The sequence below is a fragment of the Mauremys mutica genome, chromosome 3 (genome assembly GCF_020497125.1).
Source record: "Mauremys mutica isolate MM-2020 ecotype Southern chromosome 3, ASM2049712v1, whole genome shotgun sequence".
In the NCBI taxonomy this organism is placed as follows: domain Eukaryota; kingdom Metazoa; phylum Chordata; order Testudines; family Geoemydidae; genus Mauremys; species Mauremys mutica.
In genome coordinates, this window is record NC_059074.1 from 124,553,731 (window position 1) to 124,580,164 (window position 26,434).

The 26,434-nt window shown below is 40.8% G+C and overlaps 1 protein-coding gene across 12 annotated transcripts in view; it reads right to left on the reverse strand.

Annotated features, from left to right (window-relative positions):
- The window catches only part of PDE10A (phosphodiesterase 10A), a 605,978-nt gene that overhangs the window by 180,992 nt on the left and 398,552 nt on the right, over positions 1–26,434 (reverse strand). For all 12 annotated transcript variants that reach the window (XM_045008718.1, XM_045008721.1, XM_045008723.1 and 9 more), the window contains one exon: positions 1,763–1,891. Coding sequence is in view for 5 of the 12 variants with exons in the window: in XM_045008712.1 (XP_044864647.1) it covers positions 1,763–1,891 (129 nt within the window). In the remaining 7 variants the exon portion in view is untranslated. The remainder of the gene's footprint in view (positions 1–1,762; positions 1,892–26,434) is intronic.

Sequence of the window (26,434 nt, forward strand, 5' to 3'; positions counted from 1 at the left end):
TTGTCTAAAATAATGATTTTCCTGGTAGCACCAAAGTATTTACTAATTTGTAAGAAGTCTGACTCAAATTAGTCCATTAGTGGTTAGTAGGTTATTCTGCACCCCATCCCACAAAGCTCTCTCTACAGATATAGTGCACACTTATGGTTCTATTGGGTATCACAGTTCCCATGAGTATCAGTCAAAATAAAAAAAACCCACACCTTTAGCTCAATACTTGACACACAAACTTGATACACAACAGCATTTTTCTGTATGTGTAGGTAGATTATAAATATAAACACTGTGTTGTGTATCTATTAAGGTTGCACTATACCTAAAACAAAACCACAAAAGTAAATGAATGAACAATGAAGGTACCTAATAGTACATACCCACCACTCCTTCTCCTTAACACAGGTAGATCACCATTAGAACAATCATTATACACCAAAGAAAATACACTGCATCTTAACTCTGCCAACATAATAAAGCCATCCATGGAGTACCACCTTTCACATACTCCTTAGCACCATGACCACAAACAGACCAGATTCACCCACTACTGTCCTTTCTGCATTGTTTTAGAAAATCATATTCACCCGTATATGGGAAAGTGGCAATATTCCATATATTTAAAATGGGGAATGTTATTCAAACTATTATTTTTAAAAAACAAAACAAAAACTATTTATTGCTGCATATACCAAGCAAAATCAGGCTTTTCCCTCAACCTACTGTACCGCAACCTTGCGTACAATTTGCTACTGTGATACAGAACTTTACTAGAATTCCCTCTTTCCAAGTATCTCCTTCGCATTGACTCTCTGATGTCTGGATGATGTTTTTCCCCCAGATGAATTTATTCACATTTTTCCAGAAAAAATATCATTGTTATTGCCTGTCAATATTTTTTCCTGGTAATTTTTATTCTCTTCATTCCTCAGTGTTTGCAACAATTTGATTTCATTTCATCTGCAGATCTAGGTTCCAATGTTGCAAACTACTGAAAAAGAAAGGACCTTTCAACTCTCAGCTCCACTAAGGTCAAAAGAGTTCCAGGGTACAACAGCTTGTAGGACTGAAGCATTAGTCAACAAGTTGGTTATCAATAAGTCAAGGTAATTAAAAGGAGAAGAGCTCTGTGTAGCTCTAAGTCTGTCTCTTTCACAATAGAAGCTGGTCCAATAAAAGATATTACCTCACCCACCTTGTCTCTCTAATGTTAAGTATAAGTTAAGCCTAATACTGATTCTGCAGCAGTGCAAGACACCTCCCCATAATTCAATACATTGCTTTTTATCATTACCCTTTGCTTACAATCTATGTGTCACTTCTCATATCCAAACTCTTTTTAATTCATGTTGCATGTAGGAATTTGCGATGTAACGTACCAACTATTTTACTGAAGGCTACATATTATGTGTTGCATAACCTTCTTTCAGTATTTTAGCAATTTTAGAGGCAAGAAACCAAATTATGTTCTCAATAAACTTGCACTGATGTAACAAAGATTAATGCTTGGCCCAAATGTTCATATTTATTCATTTTCAGTTACAAATATTGGACTAAACTTCCACAAATGAATACCAGTACATTCAACCAGAAATAGCTAAAGGCTAGAAACATAAGGAATTCTTAGTCCTTTTTTTTAACTTTATTAAAAATTGTGCAACCTTGACGTGTAAGCTACAAAATACAAGTTTTAAAAAATGAAGCTGGTTCCTTTATAAAACCAATCTGTTTAACATTAATGTTTAAATCACAATTAATAAGATTTTACCTTCCTGTCTGTTGTTTTTTCTCTTCAGCCATTTTTCCACTGTCTCAGCACTTACACTCTCTGACACAAATTCATCCAGTACCTGGGGGTGAAGAGAAAGATAAGCCTTCACTTTTTCATCTGTCAAACCTGCAAAAGAGCAAAAGAGAATATTAACTGATTATATTATCACATTATCCCTTATAGTAATGCTTAGAGACCCCAGTCTGGATCAGGGCTCCCAATTGTGCCAGGGACTGTAAAAATACAAATGTACACATGGTTCCTGACCTGAAGCTAGGGTTGCCAACTTTCTACTCACACAAAATCAAACACCTTTTCCTCGCCCCCCACTGAGGCCCTGCCCATGTCCTACCCCTTCTCCGAGGCCCAGCCCCTGCTCACTCCATTCCCCCCCTCCTCTGTCACTCGCTTTCCCCACCCTCACTCACTCGCTCATTTTCACCGGGAGGGTATCAGGGGTGCAGGCTCTGGGCAGCACTTACCTCAAGCAGCTCCTGGAAGCAGCCGGCATGTCCCCCTCCAGCTCCTATGCAGATCAGTAGAGGTGCGGCCAGGTGGCTCTGCACACTGCCCCAGTCACAGGCGCCGCCCCCACAGTTCCCGGCCAATGGGAGCTGTGGGGGTGGCACTTGGGGCGGGGGCCACGTGCAGAGCCCCCTGGCTACCCCTACATATAGGAACCAGAGAGGGGACATGCCAGCTGCTTCCCCAGAACTGCGTGGCATGGAGGCTAGCAGGGAGCCTGCCAGCCCCGCTGCACAGCGTCGCCAACCGGACAGTCAACGGCCCAGTCAGCGGTGCTGACCCAAGCCTCCAGGATCCCTTTTTGACCGGGTGTTTTGGTCGAAAACTGGACACTTGGTCACCCTACCTGAAGCATTTACAATCTAAGACAGGAAATGACATGCAAAGAGTGGGAAAAGGGGAAATTGATCCATTCATGGAATATATTCCTACTATAAGAACAACACACAAAGGCTGTTACTGGTGTTGTGGGAGAAAAGTATAGGCAGGAAATCAAGACTGGAATCCCTGGCACAGTGATAGGAGACATGTAGGCAGGTCTGAAGGGAAATGGGGAGGCAGTGGAGCAATTTCAGGGGCAGTATGATCTAAGCAAGAGGATCTTAGCAGATGCATTTTGTTGGATTGAAGAGAGGGGATGTGAGAGAAGGAAACTGCAGTAGGTGGGGCATAAAGGCTTAAATGGGATTTTTTGAAGCAAGGACAGAGATTTTAGAGACATTATAGAGGAACAACCAGCAACCTTTGGACACAGCCAGGGGAGTGTAGGGTAAAGAGTGAGGAGTCAAAGATCACCACTGGGTTACAGGCCCGAATGACAGGGTGGCTGGTGAGAGTATCATCAGTGACACAGAAAGGGAGAGTAGGGATGGTTTTGAATGACAAATCCAGAGTTCAATTTTGGCCAGGCTGAATGTAAGCTAACAGTGAGACAGACATTCAAGATGATATAATTGGAGAGACAGGCTGAGATGTATGGTTGGATGGAGGAAGGTGGTCAGGGGTAAACATGTCTCATATACAGAGCCAATCTCAGTGTCATCACTTAAACAGCAACAAGAGCAATAACTACAACAACATGTAACATCAAAATTAGGTGGAAACTTAAAAAGGAAAAAAGTTACAGATGTAGCTTTAGAAGCAGAAGCAATATTCTAACCAACAGGCAATCATTATTTTAGAAATTCAGTTATCATGCTAAGATTATACTGAAGGGTAAATTTCTTTACATCTAACAACAGGAAACCAGTGGTATGTATTTTAGAAAATGCAGGACATCCAAAAGGCCAAATCAGAAAGTCTGATATGTGAAATTCCTGATATCACAAACCTACTGCACCATTCAGAAGTCCACTTAATGTTGCAAGTGAAATGAAGCTAAAATTTTTCAAAGGAGAATAGGAAACAAATGTCACTGTCTTGAGAGAGAGACATGTTTTCACAAACAGAAGGCATACTGAATGCAGAAGTGTTAATTAGTTCTGCTGGGGACTGAAGTAACAACTGCAGTAACTCCTTAACTACTGCTTCTCCTCCAGAGTTGTGTGTACATAAACATATTTTCAGTGCAACTGTGAATTAACAACAGAGCTAGCACAAGTAACGTGAAAGCAGATTAGCATTAGACAAACGTAAAACTCTTCTCAGTGTTAAGTTCATTTTGAGAATACTGACAAAATACCAAAACACTGATGCTTCTTTTCATATTTCTTGCTTAATACAGTGTTAGAATGTACTGAAAAACATCTTCAGTCAGTGAGATTATAAATTGTAATACTCTATAGTAATTTTAAAAATATTATAGCTACTGTCTTTCAGAATGAAAATATTTGGCAAGTAATATCAAAATACAAAAACAAACACAGCATTGACATAATTTTGTACTGTCCAGATTCACTAACACTGAATGTTGGAGCTACAACACACCAACACTAGATCAGCCACACCAGACCACTAGTACCAAATTGACTACAGATCATACCACTAGTGCCAAATTAGTGCAAAATCTCAGTCCACCTAATCCAGCAGCAATCAGTACTTGATGCAGCAGGTAATAGTTTCAAAATACCAACAGCCTGTGCTTGCACAATTTAAGTTAGACCACTTAGCGAGATGCTTGATTTTCATTAGTGATGAGCAGTTGGAACTCTCATTTAAGTCAATGAGAGCAGCAGATGCTCAGCAACTCTGAAATTCAGGTTACTTCTTTGGATGCGTAACCTTAGGCAACATATTTTAAATTTATACCATAATGCATCTACCATAATCCAGATGTATATGCTCTGCATGGATTAAAATCTCTTTCAACCGATGTAGATAATCAGCTCACATCCTGAAGAATGAGATTTGATTACCTATATATAATTTTTGTAACTGGCTGCACAAAGAAATACATAATAATATTTTGGCATATAAAGTCCTGGTATTCTTATAGGACAACAACATGTTTTAATTTGATAATATGTTTATAGTAATGATGTATAACAAACGTTTTGGAGATTCAGTTCAGTTAAGCATCAGAAAGTTGTTTGAACTTAGCCAAAGCTCTCCAGTCTAAAAATATGACTCTTAACTCGTTAGTACAGCCTGTGTCACAAAATGCCTACTATTTCCAGGTTATATGCAGGTTGCAACTACAGAAAAAATAGCATTTTGCAGTACTCCTGCTTCTGGCCAAAATTAGGAATTGGGAGGCATGTAAAAAATAAAATAAATAACTCCTACAAGGTTTGATTTGAATTTTAAGTGAAAGTTCAGGTCTCCTCTCATTTATCTGAACTAGTCAGCTAATTCTTAAATTTACATTGCAACATAATGCTAAAAAATTATTAACTATGGCCCAATCTTGTAAATCATTACTTATGAGTAAAGCCCTACTTAACTTGAGATATTGCGGAAATTGCAGATTCTGCAATATTAGGTTTCCACCACAGTTTTGACAGTGGGAGCCCCCGCTCTGAGCCCCAGGCGTCCGACAGCAGAAAATCGCAGAAAAGTAATAATGGACTTAAGTATTACCACAAATAATAAAGTCCATTATTACTGCTCTGCTATTTTCCATGGCTTATCCACAACTCAGCCACAATTTTTTTGACAATCATCCTGCAATTCAAGTAGGACTTTACTTACGAGTATAGTCCTTATTCCTTGCCTTCCAAGAAAATGAACATGTGCTTTAAACTTTTATAGGATCAAGTCCTAAGTTAACACTTGCCATCATTCAGTAAAATGTCCACATGAACTAAGAGCTTACATCTACATTCCATAGATGTAACTATAACTTCAAAAATAATTTTGTCCCAAATGTCTTGCAAACTTCAGCTACCCTGTGCTGAGGCTTCTGTTTTAACCACATGGGGACACGAGTCTTTCAATCAATAGGAGAATTCCGGCAGTAATCCAAAAGGAGCACATCTGCATTTAGCTAAGCTGTACATGTCCAGACTTGGGGGGGTGGGGGCGGGGGTGGGGGTGGGTGTGAGAGTCAGACAATCAGAATAAATAGAATAGAATTTAGAACCTATAATTGCAGAGGTGAAAAGAAGTTGCAAGATTAATTAAAAAATAATAATTTGAACTAATTTTCTTTGGAACATAACACAGATATTTTATCTAGGTTCTAATCTTTGGCCTTCTCTATAGAAAAAAAAATGTTATAGCCACACTAAGAAATCATGTTTTAACCTTACAGATTTTAAGCACTGTTCACTTAATATGGCTATAAAATTTATTTTTCTTCTGTACACAAAGACAAATACAAGTGTTATAATACAGTTTGGCCACAAAATTTTTATTGCATTTAAACAAAGCTATTTTGTGGTGTAGATGGAGCTTTCCAGGTCACATGAATTTATAGCTGTTAAATTAACTACACCAGTGCTATCTTGTTGATCCCTCAGTGCAACGGAACCAGAATTAAAAAGGCAATAGTCAATTAATAAAAATTTAACATAAAGGTCTATAAAATTTGTACCAAGATGCACGTGCCAGAAATTTTTCATGCAAATCTGATTTATTTATTTTTTTAAACAGGGCATTTAATTTCTTCAATAAAAAAAACAGAATGAGAAGGAAGAAAAGGGCAAGACAATTTTTGCAATAAAGCTCTCTTTAAATGTGGCAAAGCCTTAATTATCAGTGCTCTTAAAATATCCTTTTCTGTAATACAAAAATGTATTTTTACATTAAAAATATTTTTTCACTTTCTCTCCACCTCCACCCAAACTTACAGCTTATGTAAATGTAATGAACTTCATTCACCTATATGACTTAGAATTTACACTTGCAGATCTTTCGGAAGATACTCTGAATGAAACCTTAGATCTCACTGACTTCATTGGAGCCAGGATTTCACCCTTGTTGTTAGCAATTCTGACACTGAACATTTTAAAACTATTTAAACAGCATTTTACAGAAAACATCTCTCCAGAACTTTGTTTCTATTTGATGAGCTCACAAAGCTTCACAGAGCAATTTCCTCCAAGGACGTACATTGATTCTTCTGGCAGAAAATAATGAGCATTCTCATTTCCTGAAAACAATTCTATCCTCCAACAATGCAGGGATAATATCAAGAGGGACTATCACTCAGGAGACCTGAACTTGGGCCACTAGTTTACTATACACAAAGCCAGAGTGCACAGAAAGGTTTGGAACTGATTCTTCTGGGAATTAAAAGGAAAACTTGCATCTCAGTTGACCATTCAATGGTTCCCTATACGCATTAGACTTTGCCTTGCTGATTCATACATAACCTGTTGAATGAATTAAAAAATAAACAACTACAATGCATCTTTCTTCCAACTCCCATTTTTCCTCTTTTTAGGTGACAACCCTATATTTTGGTGCTGACAACCCTTGCTGCAACCTGCTAATCCCCTGTTACATACATGTTAACGATTTGTTCTGGTTTTGTGATTAAACAATGACAAATATAATAAAACTAAAACACAAAAAGGACACGCATATCAGATAAGCACTTCCTTTCCCTCAGAGTAAACTGCAAGCAGAGAAACTGTGCAGGGTCTACCCTCTGCTTGTGCTAGGTCAGTAGCTACTAACTTCCTGACCAGCACATTTGTTTAGGTTCTCTTTGTGGCGCTCACTTAGAAATGTTCCCTTAGGCCATGCCATCCAGTTCATAAAGTTAATTCATATGTGGGGAAATCATCAATCAGAAGGTTATGTTATTTTCCCCTGGCTATTGCTGTCCTAATAGTCACCACATCACAACATCACGGTTGTATAAATGACAACTTCCATGTGAGTTTTACACACTGTTGTTCTCTGTGTGTCATTAAGGTTAGCCTGTTTATTCTATGGTCAGGAAGAGATTAACATTTTTGGAACCCTGTAAAATGAAGAAGGGAGAGAGGAAACAGCATGTTTTTTACTAAGACAATGCTCTGATCCGTAACAATGGTATTTATAACTGACGAGGGATAACCTCTGTTGGAATTGGTTTACCCAATAGCGTTTGGGCAATATCCATCAGACAAGAGGGAAAGAAAGGGGATAAAAAGATGAGTTTTCATGGTATTTTTCTACTTTGATTTGACATGGTTAGGGTGTTAGTTGTGGCCTACTCATATAGTGACTATAAACATTTCGATATTGCGTCCAGTGCAGTCAAGTGTACAGTTAAGGTATGATCTGTTCCCTAATCTGGCACCAATGCCTAGGCAGTTTATAAGGATAGATTTTTAAAAAAAAATTAACTTCCTGGCCTTGAATGGAGCACGCAAAATGGCAACATTTTTATTCTTTGCACAAAGCAACAGAAACCACTGAATTTAACATTACAATTCTCTTTATATCAAGGCAGAATTAGGGATGGAGTCTTTCCTCCTCCTCTTCCTATTTTTTTTAACCCATTATAGAAAATTGGAACATACATGTTTTTCTAATATTACTATTTAATGACAGAGTTTAGTTTTCTAAGCACAAAAGTTGGAGCCATGAATCTGAGTGCTAAGTCTGGCTTTGCAATTTTCTTTTTCTTTGGCCTTAGGCCTGTCACTTAAAGTGCAAAACTTCAGTTTCCTCATCTGAAAAGCAGAGAGAAATCTTACAAAGTTATTGTGATGATTAGAAAAGTTAGTGAATTAAATCACTTTAAAGATGAATAGCACTGAAAGTACATGTAACGGCTAAGCATTAATATTATCCTTTATTTCTGATTCCATCATTCTACTGGCACTAGAACATTGGGGCCAACAGCATAACTAGAACTTGGATTCTATTGCTAGTAGTCGTACGACTCTACTTCTTGTTTTTTTAAAGAAAGTATGGTATGAATTGTAGTATTGGTGAAAGGTTTGGTTTGCAAAAGACTGTCTGAGAACCTCCACTTGTCCACATGAAATCCTGAACATTTTATTAGCTCTCACTTTTTATTTGCAGTGACTACAAAGCAAACCCCAAAATGGATTTTTGAACTCACTGCTCAAAACTGGATTCTGTTTCATCTAGTATCCAATGTTAGTAAATAATCAAGAGCTTCACTAAATCAAACAGCAAATCCATAACAGAGTACATGCTATTGGCTTTGATGAGAAAGATTTATACGATCTAAAGAGAAACCAGAGCCTGCACAAGAGAAACAAAGTGGACTTCTTGTAGCAACTGTGAGTACTACACAAGTGGAATATGTCCACAGAATCAGTTTCACTGCAACTCAAGTGAGCCCTGGTCTACACTAAGGTCGGGGGTCGAACTAGGGTACGCGAATTCAGCTACGTGAATAACGTAGCTGAATTCGAACTACCCTAGTTCGACTTACTTACCCGTCCAGACGCCGCGGAAGCGAACTCCGCGGCTCCAAGGTCGACTCCGGCAACGCCTCCTGCCGCGGTGGAGTACCGGAGTTCGAACTAGCGCTTCCGGGGTTCGAACTATCGCGTCTAGATCAGACGCGATAGTTCGAACGCCGAGCAGTCGAACTCGCCGCGTCGACCCAGCAGGTAAGTGTAAACGTGGCCTGAGTCTCCTGTTCACTATAACCCTTTTCAAAACGGCAGTCCCTCACAGAGTTTAAATAAGATTTGATACAGTGACTGTGAGCAAATGCTTCAGTCACAGTGAGCTCAGCAATAGTTCACTCACAGCCTAGGAAACTCTTATTGAGAGAGGAATGTTGGCCATAACACTGGAGCTATCTTTATACTTTTTTTAAAAAATGCAACATGAACCTCTAAATTCCACCTGAAAAATCACACAGTCACAGAAAAGATCTTGAGTTAACATTTTATATGGAATAATGAACCTGTAAATACAGCCAAGACCCTCACCAATACTTTAGTGTTAGAAGCAGAGGGTATCAGTGCAAAGAGTTTTTGAGATGTCTGAAATCAGAACAAAATGTTTCAAATGAAATGCAGATATTTCCATTTCAATCTGGTGACTAGAAAATAAAGAATAAAGCAAAGCCAGAGGACGAAGCTTACAGAATAGGAAGACTAATGCAACAAATGTATGGGCACTCTCCCAGTTGATAAACACAATACTCATAATTTCTATGGTAGGATTTAGGAGAGACAGGACCTCTAAATACTGTCATAGTCTTATATACAGCAGTCCCCTCAAGATGCCCGCAAAATATTCCATGGAAAGTTAGTCTGTATGAACATTTTAGTTTGTCCAGTGCAAAACACTATCACTTTAACTTAAAAGACCATCGTATATTCAGCAAGTATGACAAGGTATATCCTTTAGAAAGTAGATGCCTTAAAAACTAAGTTTACAGATTTAAATTAACTGTATCATATATGGACTTGAAAAACACAATGGCAACTGAGTATGAAATGGGATTTCTTTAAAATAGGAGTGGAGGGGAGGTAGGATTTACAAAGAGAATAAAATCTTTCATTCCTGCACCCCTCAAAAAAAATAAAAATCCTTCCTTCATTTGGAATTTACAATGAAACAAAAAAATATCAAAATTACATTTCTGCTATTAAGTGTATTGTAAGCCATATAAAAAAACATAAGTTCCTTAGACATTTTGTTAGTTTTGTTTTCATTAACAGCCCAATTCTGGGACTCTTACACACACTGTATATCACTTTGCTCTGGGAGTAGCTTCATTGAACTCAGTGTAAAGTACTACTCACTTCCACCATGAATAGGTGGAAGAACTGGGCCCTATAGCTACACTTTAAAAATCTGCTGTGTTTGGCACCAAGAGCAAGTTACTGCCTTTCCGGCTCTGAGTTTTATCACAAATCTTGCCTTACTTGGTGTTGTACAAAAGGCGCCAGCTAACAGAGCCACCCATGTGACTCTGTGAGAATCTCATCTTTCATTTAAAACAAGTGTCTAGATGCCCTGGCTGTCAAGAAAAATTTGAAAACATAAAACCTAAAGGCTCAAACACCAGGAAACAAATAAAAACAACCCACATTTTATTTATTAAAAGCTCGTGATTTTTAAGCCAATCTTGTGATGGAGTGGGGGGGGGAGGGGGCTGGCTCACAATTTTTCCACAAACCTATTTGGAAATACTGCAGTCACTGCTATATCTCAAGACCCTTCTGCAACACCCTCAGTGGTATATCTTGTTGGTCTAGACATGGCCAATCGCTTTAATAACCATTGCAAGAAAGAGCACTAAGAAATTAAGCAGATTTTTAAGTATAGACCAACAATGATGGTGAAAAACAGCTTCAAATATTACAACTTCTTTGGTAATAGAAGTTTTTTTTAAAAGTTGGTTTTGCTCTAACTTTGATGGACCACTGCAAAATATTTGGCAAGGGCAAAATCATCACTTCTTCATACAGTTAAGACAGATATTGTACCAAGCATAAACTTTAGCAGAAACACATTATGATAGACTACAGATTAGAAAACAACCTTACCTCCAATAAGGGTACAAATTTTGTAATATTAAAATAAATCCTTTAATTTGGACCCTAAAAAATGATGAACAGAGATGTGTAATAGCACTTCCTATAAATAGGCATTTGAACTGGAGTGTCATAGTTGTACACAGTGAGATATTTGCCATGAAACTTTCTCAAATTAATCCAGCAAGGAAATTAAAATGCATTTTTGCACCTATCTTCCTTCCTGAATAATTTAAACAGTCCTGTCCCATGCCCACCCAACACAAAAATCACCTCAGAGTGTCTCAGTACAGAACCTTATAACTGTTATTTGTACTCATTCTTGAAGGCATTCAAAGCATGTGTGTACATTGCTTCACTTGGATTAAACACTAATCCCATTAAATCAATCCCTTCTTTGTTCATAACATCAGGGTTCAAAACCACAGACATAGTCAGTTTTGGAATATTCTTTTCAAGTCAGACTTTTTATCTTAATCCATTTAAGTATACAGGAATGTAATGCAACCAAGTGCCCAAACTGCACAATACCTAACCTTACACTGGTTTGGCAAAAAGTGTAGTTGTCAATTGCTAGCAACCAGAATGGTTGGATCTCTTCTTTTGTTTAACTGGCATTCAGGCTATCTATGAACAGCTTCATTTAATCTCTTTTCCTTCTTCCTATCCAACCCACCACAATTAACCCAAGACTAAACTGACAGAAAAAAAGAAACCATAAATTATTCTTTTGTACACTGAACAGCAAACCAAGTCATTTCTATATTAAAAAACAGTTACAAATATTACAGTAGTCGTAGATAAAGATATTATAGTGCACATCAAAAAATACAACAGTGAAAAGGTATCTAAAGGTAAAAAGGTAAAAAAAATCTAAAATTGTCTTTAGAGTTAAAAAACGTAGGTGTTTTACACATCCGATATAGTTTACAAATATATTTGTATACATGTTTTACATATTTTAAAATGTGCCTTAGTTGTGAAGGGACTATGTTAACTTGAAATGGTATGATAAATGTTAAGTGAAGTTATGGGAAGGGGAATATTGTTGGACAGATATCAACAAAACACATGCTGCTGTGTGCAAGGAGATACAGAGGCTTAGACATCTGGACAGAAGCTCCACTCAACCTGCTTGTTGGGAAGTTGGGGGGTTGGGGTGGGGGTAAAGAGGAAGAGTTGCTGGTTGTCTCCTGAGGGAGGGAGCAAGCGAGCACGATCAGGGAAAGGGCAGAGCTAGACTGTGGTCAGGAAGGGAAGCACTGCTGGGCACTTATAAGATTAGGCTTTCCCTTTGGAAATACGAAGTAGAAGGGTTATTGAATGCTATTGCTATTTTAATTCAATATTTTATTATTTTATTTAAAGTTTAGTGGTTTTTTGAAACCCAAATTTGGAGGCATCATTAATCAGTGTTTTTTGAAGAGATCTTCAGGGCCTTCAAAATATACTTACAAAAAAAGCAGCCAGAATAGCCCATTATTCACAGGCAAGTGTCCTGAAAGGAAGCTTTGGAGGAGTGAAAGGGCTGTACTAGGTGACGCAGAGACACCATTGTTGAAAGGGGCATGCTCAGGAAGGGGCAGGTCATGACACTGTATGGTATTGTAAACTGTGTACGTATAGGGACTGCTTCATTTCATCCACCACCAAAATGCCATCTCAAAAGTGGAATATGGTAATTAATATAAGGATTCCAGCAGCACTACACAACAGTTTGAGAGAGAGAAAATGAAGAATACCTCATCCAATTAAAGCAACGAAGAAATTTAGGCAGGTAGAGCACTAGTAATTATACTGGAATTTAGCCAGGATACCACGGTTCAAGTCCCTTACTCTTGTGAAAAGTGCCTTAAGAAACTTTAATGACTACAGGGGGCTTGATCCCACAGTCTGAGCAACAACTTGAGGTGCTGATCACCCTCAACTCCTACTGACATCAATAAAAGTAGAGTGCACTGAGCACCTTCAGTAACTGCTCAGTTTCTTACAGGATCTAACCCTAGAATTGGTTATGCCCTCTATCTCATGTGTCATCCAAAATATTACATGCTGATGCTCCAGTAACTCCAGGGCAGAGTCCAGATTCAGTACTACCTATTATATGGAAGAACACCATCTACAGAATCCTTATCAAGTTTAGTTTTTATTAACTAGGGTAACAAAGGTCTGTTTTCTTAGCTTAAGACTTACACACGTGTTCAATGGGTGAATAACCTCCCATGATTTTCGCATTCAATTTTCAATAAAGACAAATATTAATACTGAATTGAAAATCTATATATTATACAACACTGCAGTACATGTATACTGTTCTTATAGAACATTATCCATCAGTTAATATACAGGTATTTGATAAAATTGTGAACATTACTGTTATGCCCTGAGAGCAGGTCCACTACATTTCTAACTAGAACTTTGCAACAACTTTAAAGAATGCATAACAAGTTTTAGTCTCCACCCAAGTGCATGCTGGGGCAGAAGACGGAGTATTTAGTTAGTGCTATGCAAGAAGCTCATGGAATGAATGTAGACACACTAACAGTTTCAGATTTTAATCAAACTAATTGCAAAATTTGCCTGAAGAATAAACTAAATATTCACTCAGAATTCATGCTAAAGGTGATTACCAACATTTGTAATAAAGAAGTTTCAAAATTTCTATAAGTAGCAGAATTAACAACAAATATATAATGAATATTTCACTACAGTTTAAAATCATTTGCCCTTTTTTCCTTCTCTTGTGTAGATTCATGAAAATATTTCCTATAGCCCAGGTTTCCACCCAACATACTCTGTGCTAACAAAGTCTAAATTAACATCAATCGGTGCTGAAGCCTGGCTCAGCCATATCTGATTATATATTATATAATTCATCCAAAATCCAAAACTAAGTAAATTCCATAAAATAAACAAAGTTAATTACTCAAATGTCAAAAAATGCCAAAGGATGCAACCTTAGTCCTGCCCTTGGGTGTCTGCATTATGATACAGTCCTTAAATATACATTATTTCTCCTATAATACACTTTAGTATACAAACAACATTTTCTACAATGCTGGGCCTGATCCTGCAACATTTATATATTTGAATAATCTCACTGGTCTCAATATTAGTCTCATTATCTATAATCAAGTACTACAGTATTTTTTTATATTCATGGTTAGAATTCTAGTTACATTAGCCAGAAGGTAATAGTTTGCCTGATGAACAAGTTGGATACAGGGGTATTTACTTCTGAAAGGAGCAAACAAATCAGCCAAACAGTTGCATGCTCAGACAGTTTACCTGGAGCACACAGAAAATCATTATCATGACAGAATCTTTTGATGTAACAATTAACACAGAACATTTATGCAAAATAATCTATTGCATAGCAATGAGACTGTGTACATGTGTGTTTTCCACTTTGGTGGTATCGGGTGCCCATTTACAGCAGCATACCATAGCTCCACATTTCATTTTAATTGTTTCCAACCTTCAATGTATGTTTTCAGAGAAAAAAAAAGGCAAAGTGCACTAAGGGTATGTCTACACTACCAGATTAGTTTGATATAAGTTAATTCGAATTTGTAGAATCGACCTTACAAAGTCGAATTCGTGTGTCCACAGTAAGGACACTAATTCGACTTTGTGAGTCCACACTAACGGGGCAAGCGTCGAAATTGGAAGCGGTGCACTGTGGGAAGCTATCCCACAGTTCCCACACTCCCCGCTGCCCATTGGAATTCTGGGATTTCCCCCAATGCATGCTGGGGGGAAACTGTGTCAAGGGTGGTCTTGGGTAACTGTCAGCATTCAACCGTCACTCCCGCCGGCGGGAAATCAGTTCGCGCACTTTTCCTGTTAGTGACAGCGCGGACGCCACAGCACTCCATTCCACTGCGATCATGGAGCCCGCTGCGATCATCGCTGCACTTATGGCCGTTGTCAACTCCTCGCCCCTTATCGTACACCTCTTCAACAGTCAGATGCTGAGAAATCGGGCGAGGAGGCTCCGGCAGCACGGTGAGGACATGAAGTCTCAGAGTGGCAGAGACCTCTCAGAAAGCACGGTACGCCGCGCCGTGGAGATCATGGTGGCAATGGGTCATGTTCATGCTATGGGACGGCGATTCTGGGCCCAGGAAACAAACACGGACTGGTGGGACCGCATAGTGCTGCAGGTCTGGGATGAATCACAGTGGCTGCGAAACTTCAGGATGCGTAAGGGCACTTTCCTTGAACTTTGTGACTTGCTGTCTCCTGCCCTGAAGCGCAAGGACACCCGCATGCGAGCAGCCCTGACTGTGCAGAAGCGAGTGGCCATAGCCCTCTGGAAACTTGCAATGCCAGACAGCTACCGGTCAGTAGCGAACCACTTTGGCGTGGGCAAATCTACCGTGGGGCTTGCTGTGATGCAAGTAGCCCACGCAATCGTTGAGCTCCTGCTCTCGAAGGTAGTGGCCCTGGGAAACGTCCAGGTCGTCATAGATGGCTTCGCCGCGATGGGATTCCCAAACTGCGGTGGGGCTATAGATGGGACTCACATCCCTATCCTGGGACCAGCCCACCAGGCCAGCCAGTATATTAACCGAAAGGGCTACTTTTCAATGGTGCTGCAAGCATTGGTGGACCATAGGGGACGCTTTACCAACATCAACGTCGGGTGGCCGGGCAAGGTTCATGACGCGCGTGTGTTCAGGAACTCTGGTCTGTTTAGACGCCTGCAGGAAGGTAGTTTCTTCCCGGACCACAAAATAACTGTTGGGGATGTGGAGATGCCTATAATGATCCTCGGGGACCCAGCCTACCCGCTAATGCCCTGGTTCATGAAGCCATATACAGGCACCTTGAACAGCGACAAGGAACTCTTCAACTACCGGCTGAGCAAGTGCAGAATGGTGGTGGAGTGTGCTTTCGGACGTCTCAAGGGGAGATGGCAAAGCTTACTGACTCGCTCGGATCTCAGTGAAACCAGTATCCCCATTGTTATTGCTGCTTGCTGTGTGCTCCACAATCTCTGTGAGAGCAAGGGGGAGACCTTTATGGCGGGATGGGAGGTTGAGGCAAATCGCTTGGCTGCTGATTACGCTCAGCCAGACACTCGTGCAATTAGAAGAGCCCAGCGGGAAGCGCTGTGCATCCGGGAGGCTTTGAAGGATAGGTTCCTCAGGTTGCAGGGTAACCTGTGACTGTTCAGGTTCTTTACAGAGAAGAAAAGTTTCAGTTACTGTTGACTTTCTTTTGCGGTTACATAGCCCGTTCACCACGTTTCCCCCCTTCCAACACACGTTTAAAAATAAAGTTAATGGAATATTGTTAATTAACAACGTTTTCTTTACTAATGAATTCGCGTTAAAGGGTTAAAACAGGGACGCAGACTGTGGTGGGTAGGGTGTGCAGTGATGTACAGACCGCTTCTACACTCGAGGAATGACAGGCTCCTGCTCCTAGAGCGGTCTGCACTGCCGGACTGGTTGTTTCAACTAAGTCTGCCATCCCTCCATTTCGGGACTCTGTGTGCGGGGGCTATGTGGCCTTGTGGCGGGGGAGGACTGGGGGGAGGACGTTTACAGGTGGGTGTGAAGGAAGGGGTGAGGGGTGTGTGGGAAGGGGGAGGAGGTGTAGGGGGATGAGGGCTCTGGCTGGGGCTGAGAGTTTGGGGCATTGGAGAGGCTCAGGGCTATGGTGGAAGGGCAGGGTAAGGGCAGCCTGCCTTGCCATTTGTGTATAGCAGGCGCTAGGACCCTGGGGCACCAGACAGCATTTCTGCGGGGAGCCGCTCTACTGTCAGGCAGGTACGCAGCGCGGCGGGGCGGGGGGAGACCCGTGGGGGCCAGGGCCCGATCCAGGCAGGGCCGGGGGAGAGACCCAGCTCCAAATATAGCTGGAGCAGGGCACCTGCCGCCTATGCACAGAACAAGAAAAACACCTCCCAGACTGACCAGGGTGCCTAATGACCACACTGTGTGTGTGACCTGCTGTAGATCCTGCCCCCGTGTCTGTACCCAGGTAATGGTGACCGTCCTATGCAATTACCAAACCCCTCCCCCCCCTTCACACAAAGTCTTCTGTAAAGAAACATGACGGAAACAGTAATGAACAGCAAACTATTTTTAATAATCAACTACACAGTGAGGGGATGAAACTGGGATTTGGGCTTGGGTGATCCAGGAAGGGAAGGACTTCTCAAAATTTAGCGAATGAGAGCTTTTTGGTACTTGAGCACTCTGCTGGGGTGGAGTGACAGTTTTCACGGCCCCTGGCGCACCTCCTTCTTGTTATTTTGGGTGAGGGGGGTATTGGACTTTGTGGCGGGGGAGGGCGGTTGCAGATACAGTGCAGGGGGGCTCTGTCCTCCTGCCTGCGGTCCTGCAGAACATCCACAAGGCGCCTGAGCGTGTCTGTTTGCTCCCTCATTAGTCCAAGCAGCGTTTGAGTCGCCTGCTGGTCCTCCAGACGCCATCTGTCCTCCCGTTCGCTGTGTGAGCGCTGCTGCTGAGAGAGGTTCTCCCTCCACTGGCTCTGCTGGGCCGCCTCGGCTCGGGAGCAGCCCATAAGTTCAGCGAACATCTCGTCCCGTGTCTTTTTCTTGCGCCGCCTAATCTGCGCCAGCCTCTGTGAGGGGCATGCTGGAGCAGGTCGGGATACAGTTGCAGCTGTGTGATGGGAAAAAGGGATTGACTTCCTTATAAAGATACATTTTTGCAAAGAAGAAATATAGTCTAGTCAGTCTCTGTGAACAAGACCATGCACAGCACTCACTCAGGGAAAGTTTGAATTTTCGGAATTCGCTTTCATTGCCTGGGGGATTGCACTGCAGCTCAGACAAGCGGGGCAGGACAGCAGAATCCGTGGAGCAGCCAGGCATGGTAAGCCAAAAACTTTTGGCTGCTTAAAAGTGAATGTATACCACTGTCCTCTTGCTACAGGCAATCCTGAAAGCATAAACTCTGCCCCTGTTGCACCCCCTCGCGTCTGTTCCCTGGGAAAGATCCCTGTATGCTGCCACTCTGCAGCCTCCACCACGTGGCTGTAAAGTGACGCTCATTGTTATGCAAAGGAACAGTGAAGCACTCCCAATACTAATAGTACACAAATTACTGTAATTAAATGCAGGAGTCTCCGAGCGAGATCACCCTGAGGACGGTCACTGAAGGAGATAGAGAGCGCATGCTGCGTGAAAGCCAGCACAAACCAGGGGCCTATGCTGCCATGCTCGTGGAGGCAATGCTCCTGGAGTACCTGATGATAGCCTGGCGTGGAAAAGTGTGCTACCACGGAGCACCCAATAAGGCAGCTCTCCCCAGGAACCTCATGCGGAGGCTTTTCGATTACCTGCAGGAGAGCTTCTCGGAAATCTCCCAAGAGGATTTCTGTTCTATCCCCATATATATTGACCTTCTTTTCAACTAGTAACTATTCCTGCTCCATTAAAAATAAATGTTAACATGTTTAAAGCACTTACAGACTGATCCTTCCCCTGATTCAGGGTCCGGGGTAATGGCTGGGGAGGGTTGGTAGGGGATCTCAGTGAGGGTGATGAAGAGATCCTGGCTGTCTGGAAAATCAGCGTTGTAAGCGCTGTCGACTGCCCCCCCGTCCTCATCTCCTTCCTCATCTTCCCCGTCCGCGAACATCGCCGAGGAACTGGCCGTCGACACTATCCCATTGTCGGAGTCTACGCACACTGGTGGGGCAGTGGTGGCAGACCCACTGAGAATGGCATGCAGTGCCTCGTAGAACCGGCATGTCTGGGGCTGGGCTCCGGAGCGTCTGTTTGCCGCTCTGATTTTTTGGTAGCCTTGTCTCAGCTCCTTGACTTTCACGCGGCGCTGCATTGCATCCCGGCTGTGTCCTCTGAGTGCCATGGCTTTGGAGACCTTCTTGTAGGTCTTTGCATTCCGTTTGTTGGAGCGCAGCTCCGAAAGCACAGACTCATCGCCCCACACAGCAATGAGATCCAAGACTTCCTGGTCAGTCCATGCTGGGGCCGTCTTTCTAGTCTGAGACTCCCTGGACTCCTCTGCTGGAGAGCTCTGCATCGTTGCCAGTGCTGCTGAGCTCGCCACGACGTCCACACAGGAAATGAGATTCAAACTGGCCAGACAGGAAAAGGAATTCAAATTTCCCCGGGGCTTTTCCTGTGTGGCTGGTCAGAGCATCCAAGCTCAGACTGCTGTCCAGAGCGTCAACAGAGTGGTGCACTGTGGGATAGATCCCGGAGCTACTAAGGTCGATTTGCATCCACGCCTAGCCTAATTCGACATAGCCATGTCGAATTTAGCACTACTCCCCTCGTCGGGGAGGAGTACAGAATTCGAACTGAAGAGCCCTCTAGGTCGAACTAATTAGCTTCCTGGTGTGGACGGGTGCACGGTTAAGTCAAATTAACGCTGCTAAATTCAAATTAAAGTCCTAGTGTGGACCAGGCCTAAGACATCATGTGGACCTCACTAGTACACACCACAAGTTCCATATTGTGGTTTGTCGTAACTGCAGTACGTCAAAGTTCACTATGAACTTGTAGTATCTGATATCTGAGCATGTGGTAAGAGGGCCCACTCAGCAATGTAGTGTACTGCAGGCTAGTTCGCTGCAGATTTACAACCCAGCTAGCCATGCACTAAGTCTCCATATAAACAAGCCTTTTGTAAGCTAAACCCAGTATCTTGACCAAACTCCAGCACAGATAACCAAAAACCCAATTCTGAAAAATAAAATGTAGCTGGTTTCCACACAATACAAGTTCCCCAAAATTGACTTGTATACCATGGACCCTAGATGTACTGCATTTTTTGCTACATCTGACTCCTAAACATTAAAAGAACAGGAATACTTGTGGCACCTTAGAGACGAACAAATTTATTTGAGCATAAGCCCACGAAAGCTTATGCTCAAATAAATTTGTTCGTCTCTAAGGTGCCACAAGTATTCCTGTTCTTTTTGCGGATACAGACTAACATGGCTGCTACTCTGAAACTAAACATTAAAGTTGCTCATGTCAGAGAAGTTAATAGCACATTCAGTGCTCTGAAAACTACTCTTCTTATTCTGTCTCAATACTGCTGCAAAATACAGATACAATATGTGTCTCTCTTCAAATCCAATGCAGTTCTTGATTGACATTAAAAATAAAAATTACCAGTCAAATTCTTCTGTGGGGAAAAAAAAATCCCACCTTCAGACTAATTAAGCTTTGAAAGTTCGGCGCTGACTCCATCAAACTGTCAGAAAAAAGTTAGAAATTCCAATTTATTTAAAACAAGATAAATGAAAAACAGTGTGTTCTTTTTCAACATCTCAGTCTTCAGATGTGCAAGTGAATAGAGTGAGAGAAGACTCTTTAAAGATGCTAATTCTGCTCAATTTTATGGTGATGGATGTAATGATATCTCCATGTCAGTAAAATATGGCCTAAAAAGAGCAGTATAATTTAAGATATTTCAATAAACACTCTGCTAAAGTGAACAGTGATTTAAAGTGACAATTAAATACTTGTTAAGCTTACTTTTATATTATAAATAAGACCAAGTTACACAACCCGTGCTGTAAGCACTTACTCAACTCGAGTATTCCCACTGACGTCGGTACATTTGTGTGGGTAAACGGTCACCAACATGATCAAGGGTTGTGCAACAGAGCCCCAACCATGTTTTATTCCACACATTGGTTCAGACTTTATTTCTTTGCCAAAAGTTGCTGCTTAATAGTATGTACAATATTACTTCATTAAATCATGACAATACACAAAACTCTTTTCATGCACAAAATATGGTTACAGAATTGTTCAACAGCAAGTTACAAATTATGAACCCAATCGGGCTCCAATTGAAATCAATGAAAAATCTTCCACTGATTTGGGTGGGAGCAAAATGGGATCATAAACATAAATGCATTTCAAAAGATGCACGGTAATTTGGGAGGATTTACTATTTGCTCTTAAGATAAAATAGTGGGAGATAAAAGGAAATGTAGAACAAGCAAACTATGGATATCTGCTGAACATCAGTGTGCAAATTCAAAAGATACGCATGGGCTGTAGCTATTAGAATATGAACACCATGTTTAAATTTGAAATATGAAAATTGTTGATGATCTTAATACTTAATAGCTCGTTAGTGCCCTTCATCACAAAAGATCCCAAGGCACCGCATGAACTATGGAAATCCTCCTGCCATCTTTAATCATCATAAAATTCCTAAAGGTTCAATGTGCTATTATTTTCACAGGCCCTGAAATATTAATACAGAATTTTGAAGTACTGTTACTCCCATATTTGATGCTATGCCATATTAATAAATTCAGATCAAATTACAGTATATGCAATTCAAAAAGTTTTCATTAAGAATGTATACAGTTTCCTTTTCAATATATTAAATATATTATATGCGGTGAATGCAATTAGCCAATGTTGCCATGAGCATATTAACAAATTACACATTCCAGCATTTGTAATTCTTTTTTGACAGAAACAGAATGAAAGGTTCTAAGTTATGATAACATCAAATCAAGAACTGAGTGGTTTGCATGTTACATGAATGAAAACTTGAGAACGTCTGGACTAGGTTTTACAAACTAACCGTTTACACCACTACAAAGCACTACGAGCTGACAATAGCTAGACATATATTGTCCCAAGACCTTTGCTTATTGTACAGTAATTTGCTCACTTACTCTTCCCTTATCACCCTCATTCATGCCCTGATCACCTCATGCCAGGACTACAGCAATGTAGCACAGCTCGGCATGATGCCTTCACCACTTATGAAAAACCAAATAGTACAGAACGCTGCAGCACATCTCAGCAACATGGGTTACGGTGACCACATCAAACAGGTCCTCCACTTTCTACACTGGCTTTGTCCTAGGACTGCAGAGATGTTAATTATCCACTTCATTGTGAATGGCTTCTTGTATTATGCATTAACTCCTTATACTTAATCTGTTCCATCTTGATACTCTGATTATCTTTCCCAAATCGGAAGAAGAGCTCTGTGGACCTCAAAAGCTTGTCTCTTTCACTAACAGAAGTTGCTTCAACAAAAGGTTAAAAAGTTATATTTTACAGAATAGTGCAGACAAGTAAAAGGGTTTTGAATATGTGTGCCGCAGTTTATGGGAGATGGTCAGTTTTCCATGAAGTTGCATAGATGTTTGAAAGTACAGCCAGTATGTCTCTTCTGCCATCCTTTTCAGTGAGTGGTAGTATATTGTGACAGGTTTTTTTAATTACATTGTTCACCTGCACAACCATAGGCAGGAAAAACAATGGAAGGCAAGCGAAGACAGGTGGACCAATTGTGGATGCAGAGACTAGCAACAGTACTATGAGTGGAAGGGACAAAGTTCTGAACGTAATAGAAACACAGTGTCCCAAAAAGGTAGAACAGCCATGGAGAGGGAGTGCTATTTACTTTTCCCCCCCAAAGAATAATTTTAAAATTCAGAATATGATTTCTCTTCATCTGCAGCTCCAATTCTATTTCTCAAAAAAAATTCTAAACATACATTTTAAGAATCAAAATTGACAAAAACAACATAAGATTTTAGCTTTAATCATAAATACTAGTGATAATAATACCTTGACACCATACATTGCCATGTATATGAGAACCTCAAAGCACTTTCCAAAGGTGGATAAATATCAATGCCCACATTCTGTAGATAGGGAAAACAAGCACTGGGAGGTAAAGTGACTTGCCAAAGGTAACATAATGAATCAGCGGTAATGTCAGGAATAAAGAACCCTGGTCTCCTGCCTCCCAGGCTTCTGCTCTAACCATAAAAAAAAATTCAGAATGCTGCCTATAATATCTAATATTGGAAGTGACTTGCAGAAATAGCAAGATAAATACAGAGGTGACTGGCACTCTGGAAAGGGACACATTTTGAATGGCTGGTTTTCCAAAGCTTTCTATTGGGGTGGCAATCTTCCACTAATGGTAGATTACTTGGCAAGTGATATTCTAATCAATACAACTTAGGACATGTAGTCTAGTGGTAGTTTCAGTTATAGATGTTTCCCCTCCCTACACCCAATCTAAAAAAGTCACAGGATTCCTGTCAGGTCTTCTAGTTTACCACAATGCTTAAGCAAATGCCACAGAATTCAAGGCTGGCCTCAGAAATTAAAAGTGAGCAGCTGTTTCTCTTCCCTGTCCTCCTCCCCCTCATCACTTCCCCACCCTTTTTTGTTTGTTTTGGAGACAGTGCAGCTCTCCACCATGTGTTAATGTCTGAAAAGCATCTTCAAAGGAAAAAAGAGTTGGAAAAGGAGTGGTAGATGGAAAAGGAGAGATTTTCCCCTGTGTTTGTTCAGGACTCAGAAAACACCTAAAAGAATTAAATTGCAGCCCCCACCTTTGCATTCACAGTGTGTCTTTGTTGTAATGACTTACATAAGTGCCTTTCACACAGAAGGATGATAAAGTACATTGCAAACTCTCTTCACGTACAGAAATAACTTCACCCCCCTCCACTGCAATGCAACTTTATGATACATTGACATATATATGCACATTCAGAAAACACTTTAAAGTTACAAGATGATTCCTATAAACTGTCTAATGCAGAAATACCATGTACAGTTTTGTAGGATGTGTACAGCATTAGTCAGTCAATAAGCATTGTGTAATGCTCTCATTCTAGACTGTTAAGCACCTAAAGCCCAGGATTCTAATTTTTGTCTGGTGCACTGACCAAACGCAATGGTGCACAAATTACAGTGCAATATAAATGTCAAAATAATAATAGTGAAAAGAAATGTGGAAATCATGAATAGGGCACTTATAAACAGACTGACCTGTTGTCAAAATGAATTAGTTAGAAATTGCAACATTAGAAAATCTCCTGTAGCAGAGGTATACTGTGAAATAATCACTTAATGTTTAACTATTAAAATCAGTGAAAAAACACAGAGGCTTAATAAAAATGTAACTTTTCAAAACCTCAAAATTAAAACCTTTTTTGGTTGACTCAGAGAGGGCCTCCAGATTAGCAGTAAAATTGCTGCACTTGTAGGCGAGAGCGCATTAATTTAAAGGCAGCTCAAATTAATTGACAGTGACAAGAAAAGTCTGGAGAAAGAATCACTAGGGATAGCAATTGAGATACTAAAAGTACTGCATCTGTAGGATGCAGCACAGGGAAAATTGCATACAGAGGTCTCTCCGAGGTATGGCACAACACATTACTGTTTCTCCTTTTGCTCTTTAGATTGCCCCAGTTTCAAACCTTGAGTGACAATTTTTGGGACTTCATCCTGCTGACATGCTATTCATGTTATTCCATGTGTTAACACTTAGGAAGGCATACCTTACACTTCACTTCTAGTTAACCCTCTTGGAAGGAACAACTTATTCCATTGAACAATGAGTCCCAAAAAGATACAATATGCTCAAACTACCACGACTCAAAGATAAGATCTTAAGTGTGAGACGCACTTTATGCAATTATTTAATTCAGTAAATATTATACTATTCAAGAAATACAAAACTTTTTCTTCTAAAGTGTGTTTTTTTTTGTTTTCCTGGTTTTAATGTGAAAAGTAACCCTGTAAAAATGACAATGTGAGGTTCCATATTTATACTCTCTTAATTGCTCCATATCAAGTGACTTGACAAAGTGCATCCAACATAAGAGCAGTTGGAGACTTCTTAATCTGTCGGTATTTTTAACTTTGAGGGGGCAAGCAGAGAGGAGGACTGCACAGAATGAAAGGGGAAAGAGGGCAGACAAAAGGGGATAATGAGAGCCACGCTGACTCACAATTCTGATGAATAGCTGCCTCCCACTGTAATTGGCAGGCCACACAAAGCCTGCTGGGTGCATCAGCAACAGGGAACCATCCCAGGAGCTCTGGGAACATCGCTATTATACAGGGAGAGAAAGATAGAGCACAGCTGGAAGACAGCACAGATGGGAGAAAGATATGATCTCCAGAAGGTGTGCAGATAAGCAGGGAGCCAGAAAGAATGAAGAGGAGATTTAAGAAACAAGTGAATGAAATTTCTGTGTAGGTGGTGGTATCATGATCAGCTGAAATGGAGTCACAGGACCCATATTCCTTGGAGGGATTGTTATTGGTGGGACACCAGTAGAACAGGAAATGCAGGGAGTTAGGTGGGAAGCAACTTGGTCACATGGACACAGCAGTGCACAAACTTAATGATGTTTCATTTGTTCAACCTAATCTGCATTCAGTTTCACATTTTGCAAATGAAACAGGTAGGTGAGGCAATTCTATGGAAGGGTGGAAACGAGAAAAACAAAAGAGAAAGGACAATTCAATTGGCCGTGGACATGACTTCTTGGAAAGCAGGGAAAATGTTTTGCAAGAATGATAGGATGTATACTATTTTATCATAAAAAATAAGGTCTTAAGGGAAGCATAGATAAATCCCATGACTGCAGCATGACTCTTCTCTCCCTTCCCTCCCTCCCCCCCAAACCTGAAGAAGGAAAAAAATCAGCCATAAAACCACACCAAGATAAAATACCTAGTGGAAAGCAACCTCAAAGAGAAAGGGGAGTGGACACGACACTGGAGGTGGGAGGGATCGTGGAGGATGAAGGGATGAAGATACCGAGGGAATACTTTCAATGTAATCTCAGAATTTTATTTGTATTGTTTCATTTTCTGCCCCCTTTTGGGGCCAGTAGTACTGTATAGTTATATTGGGTCTGCTGTGCTAAAAGTAATTCACGTCAGTAAAGTAGAAACATACATAACTAATAAACATAGGGAGCTAATATGTTGTTAGATGTCATATAGCCACATTTTTACCTGCAAGTATATAATGTATAGAAAAGATCAACTACCCACGTTAATTGTACATGTACACACAATCATTTAATAGTTCAACTGGATTTTTTCACTTGTGAGATAAAACAAATAAGCTCCACTGTGATAGGATCCCTGAGATACAACCTGGAACTGTGGGACCACTACGCCCCCTTAACTCTCCAGCCTGGGCTGTCTCCCACAGGGCTTTGCTAGTGACAAGCAGCAAACCCCTCCAGGTCCTGTTAGCACTCAGCCACCAGCATAAAAGATATACACCCAGCTAAATTGCATGAATGCTCTCTAACCACTCATGAACTATACAGAGGGAGACATCAGCAAATCTCCCCAGCCCCCAGCCTTGCACCCTAGAAATGTAGCATCTTACACTGCTCAAGACCATCTCTTGAGCAACACAAGCTCATTAATTAATTCACCACTTTGTCAAAGGATAGTGGACATGCACCAACCTATGAAATCTGATCAGATTCCCCTAGCACTTAGGATAAACTCACTGGTAAGGATAAAACA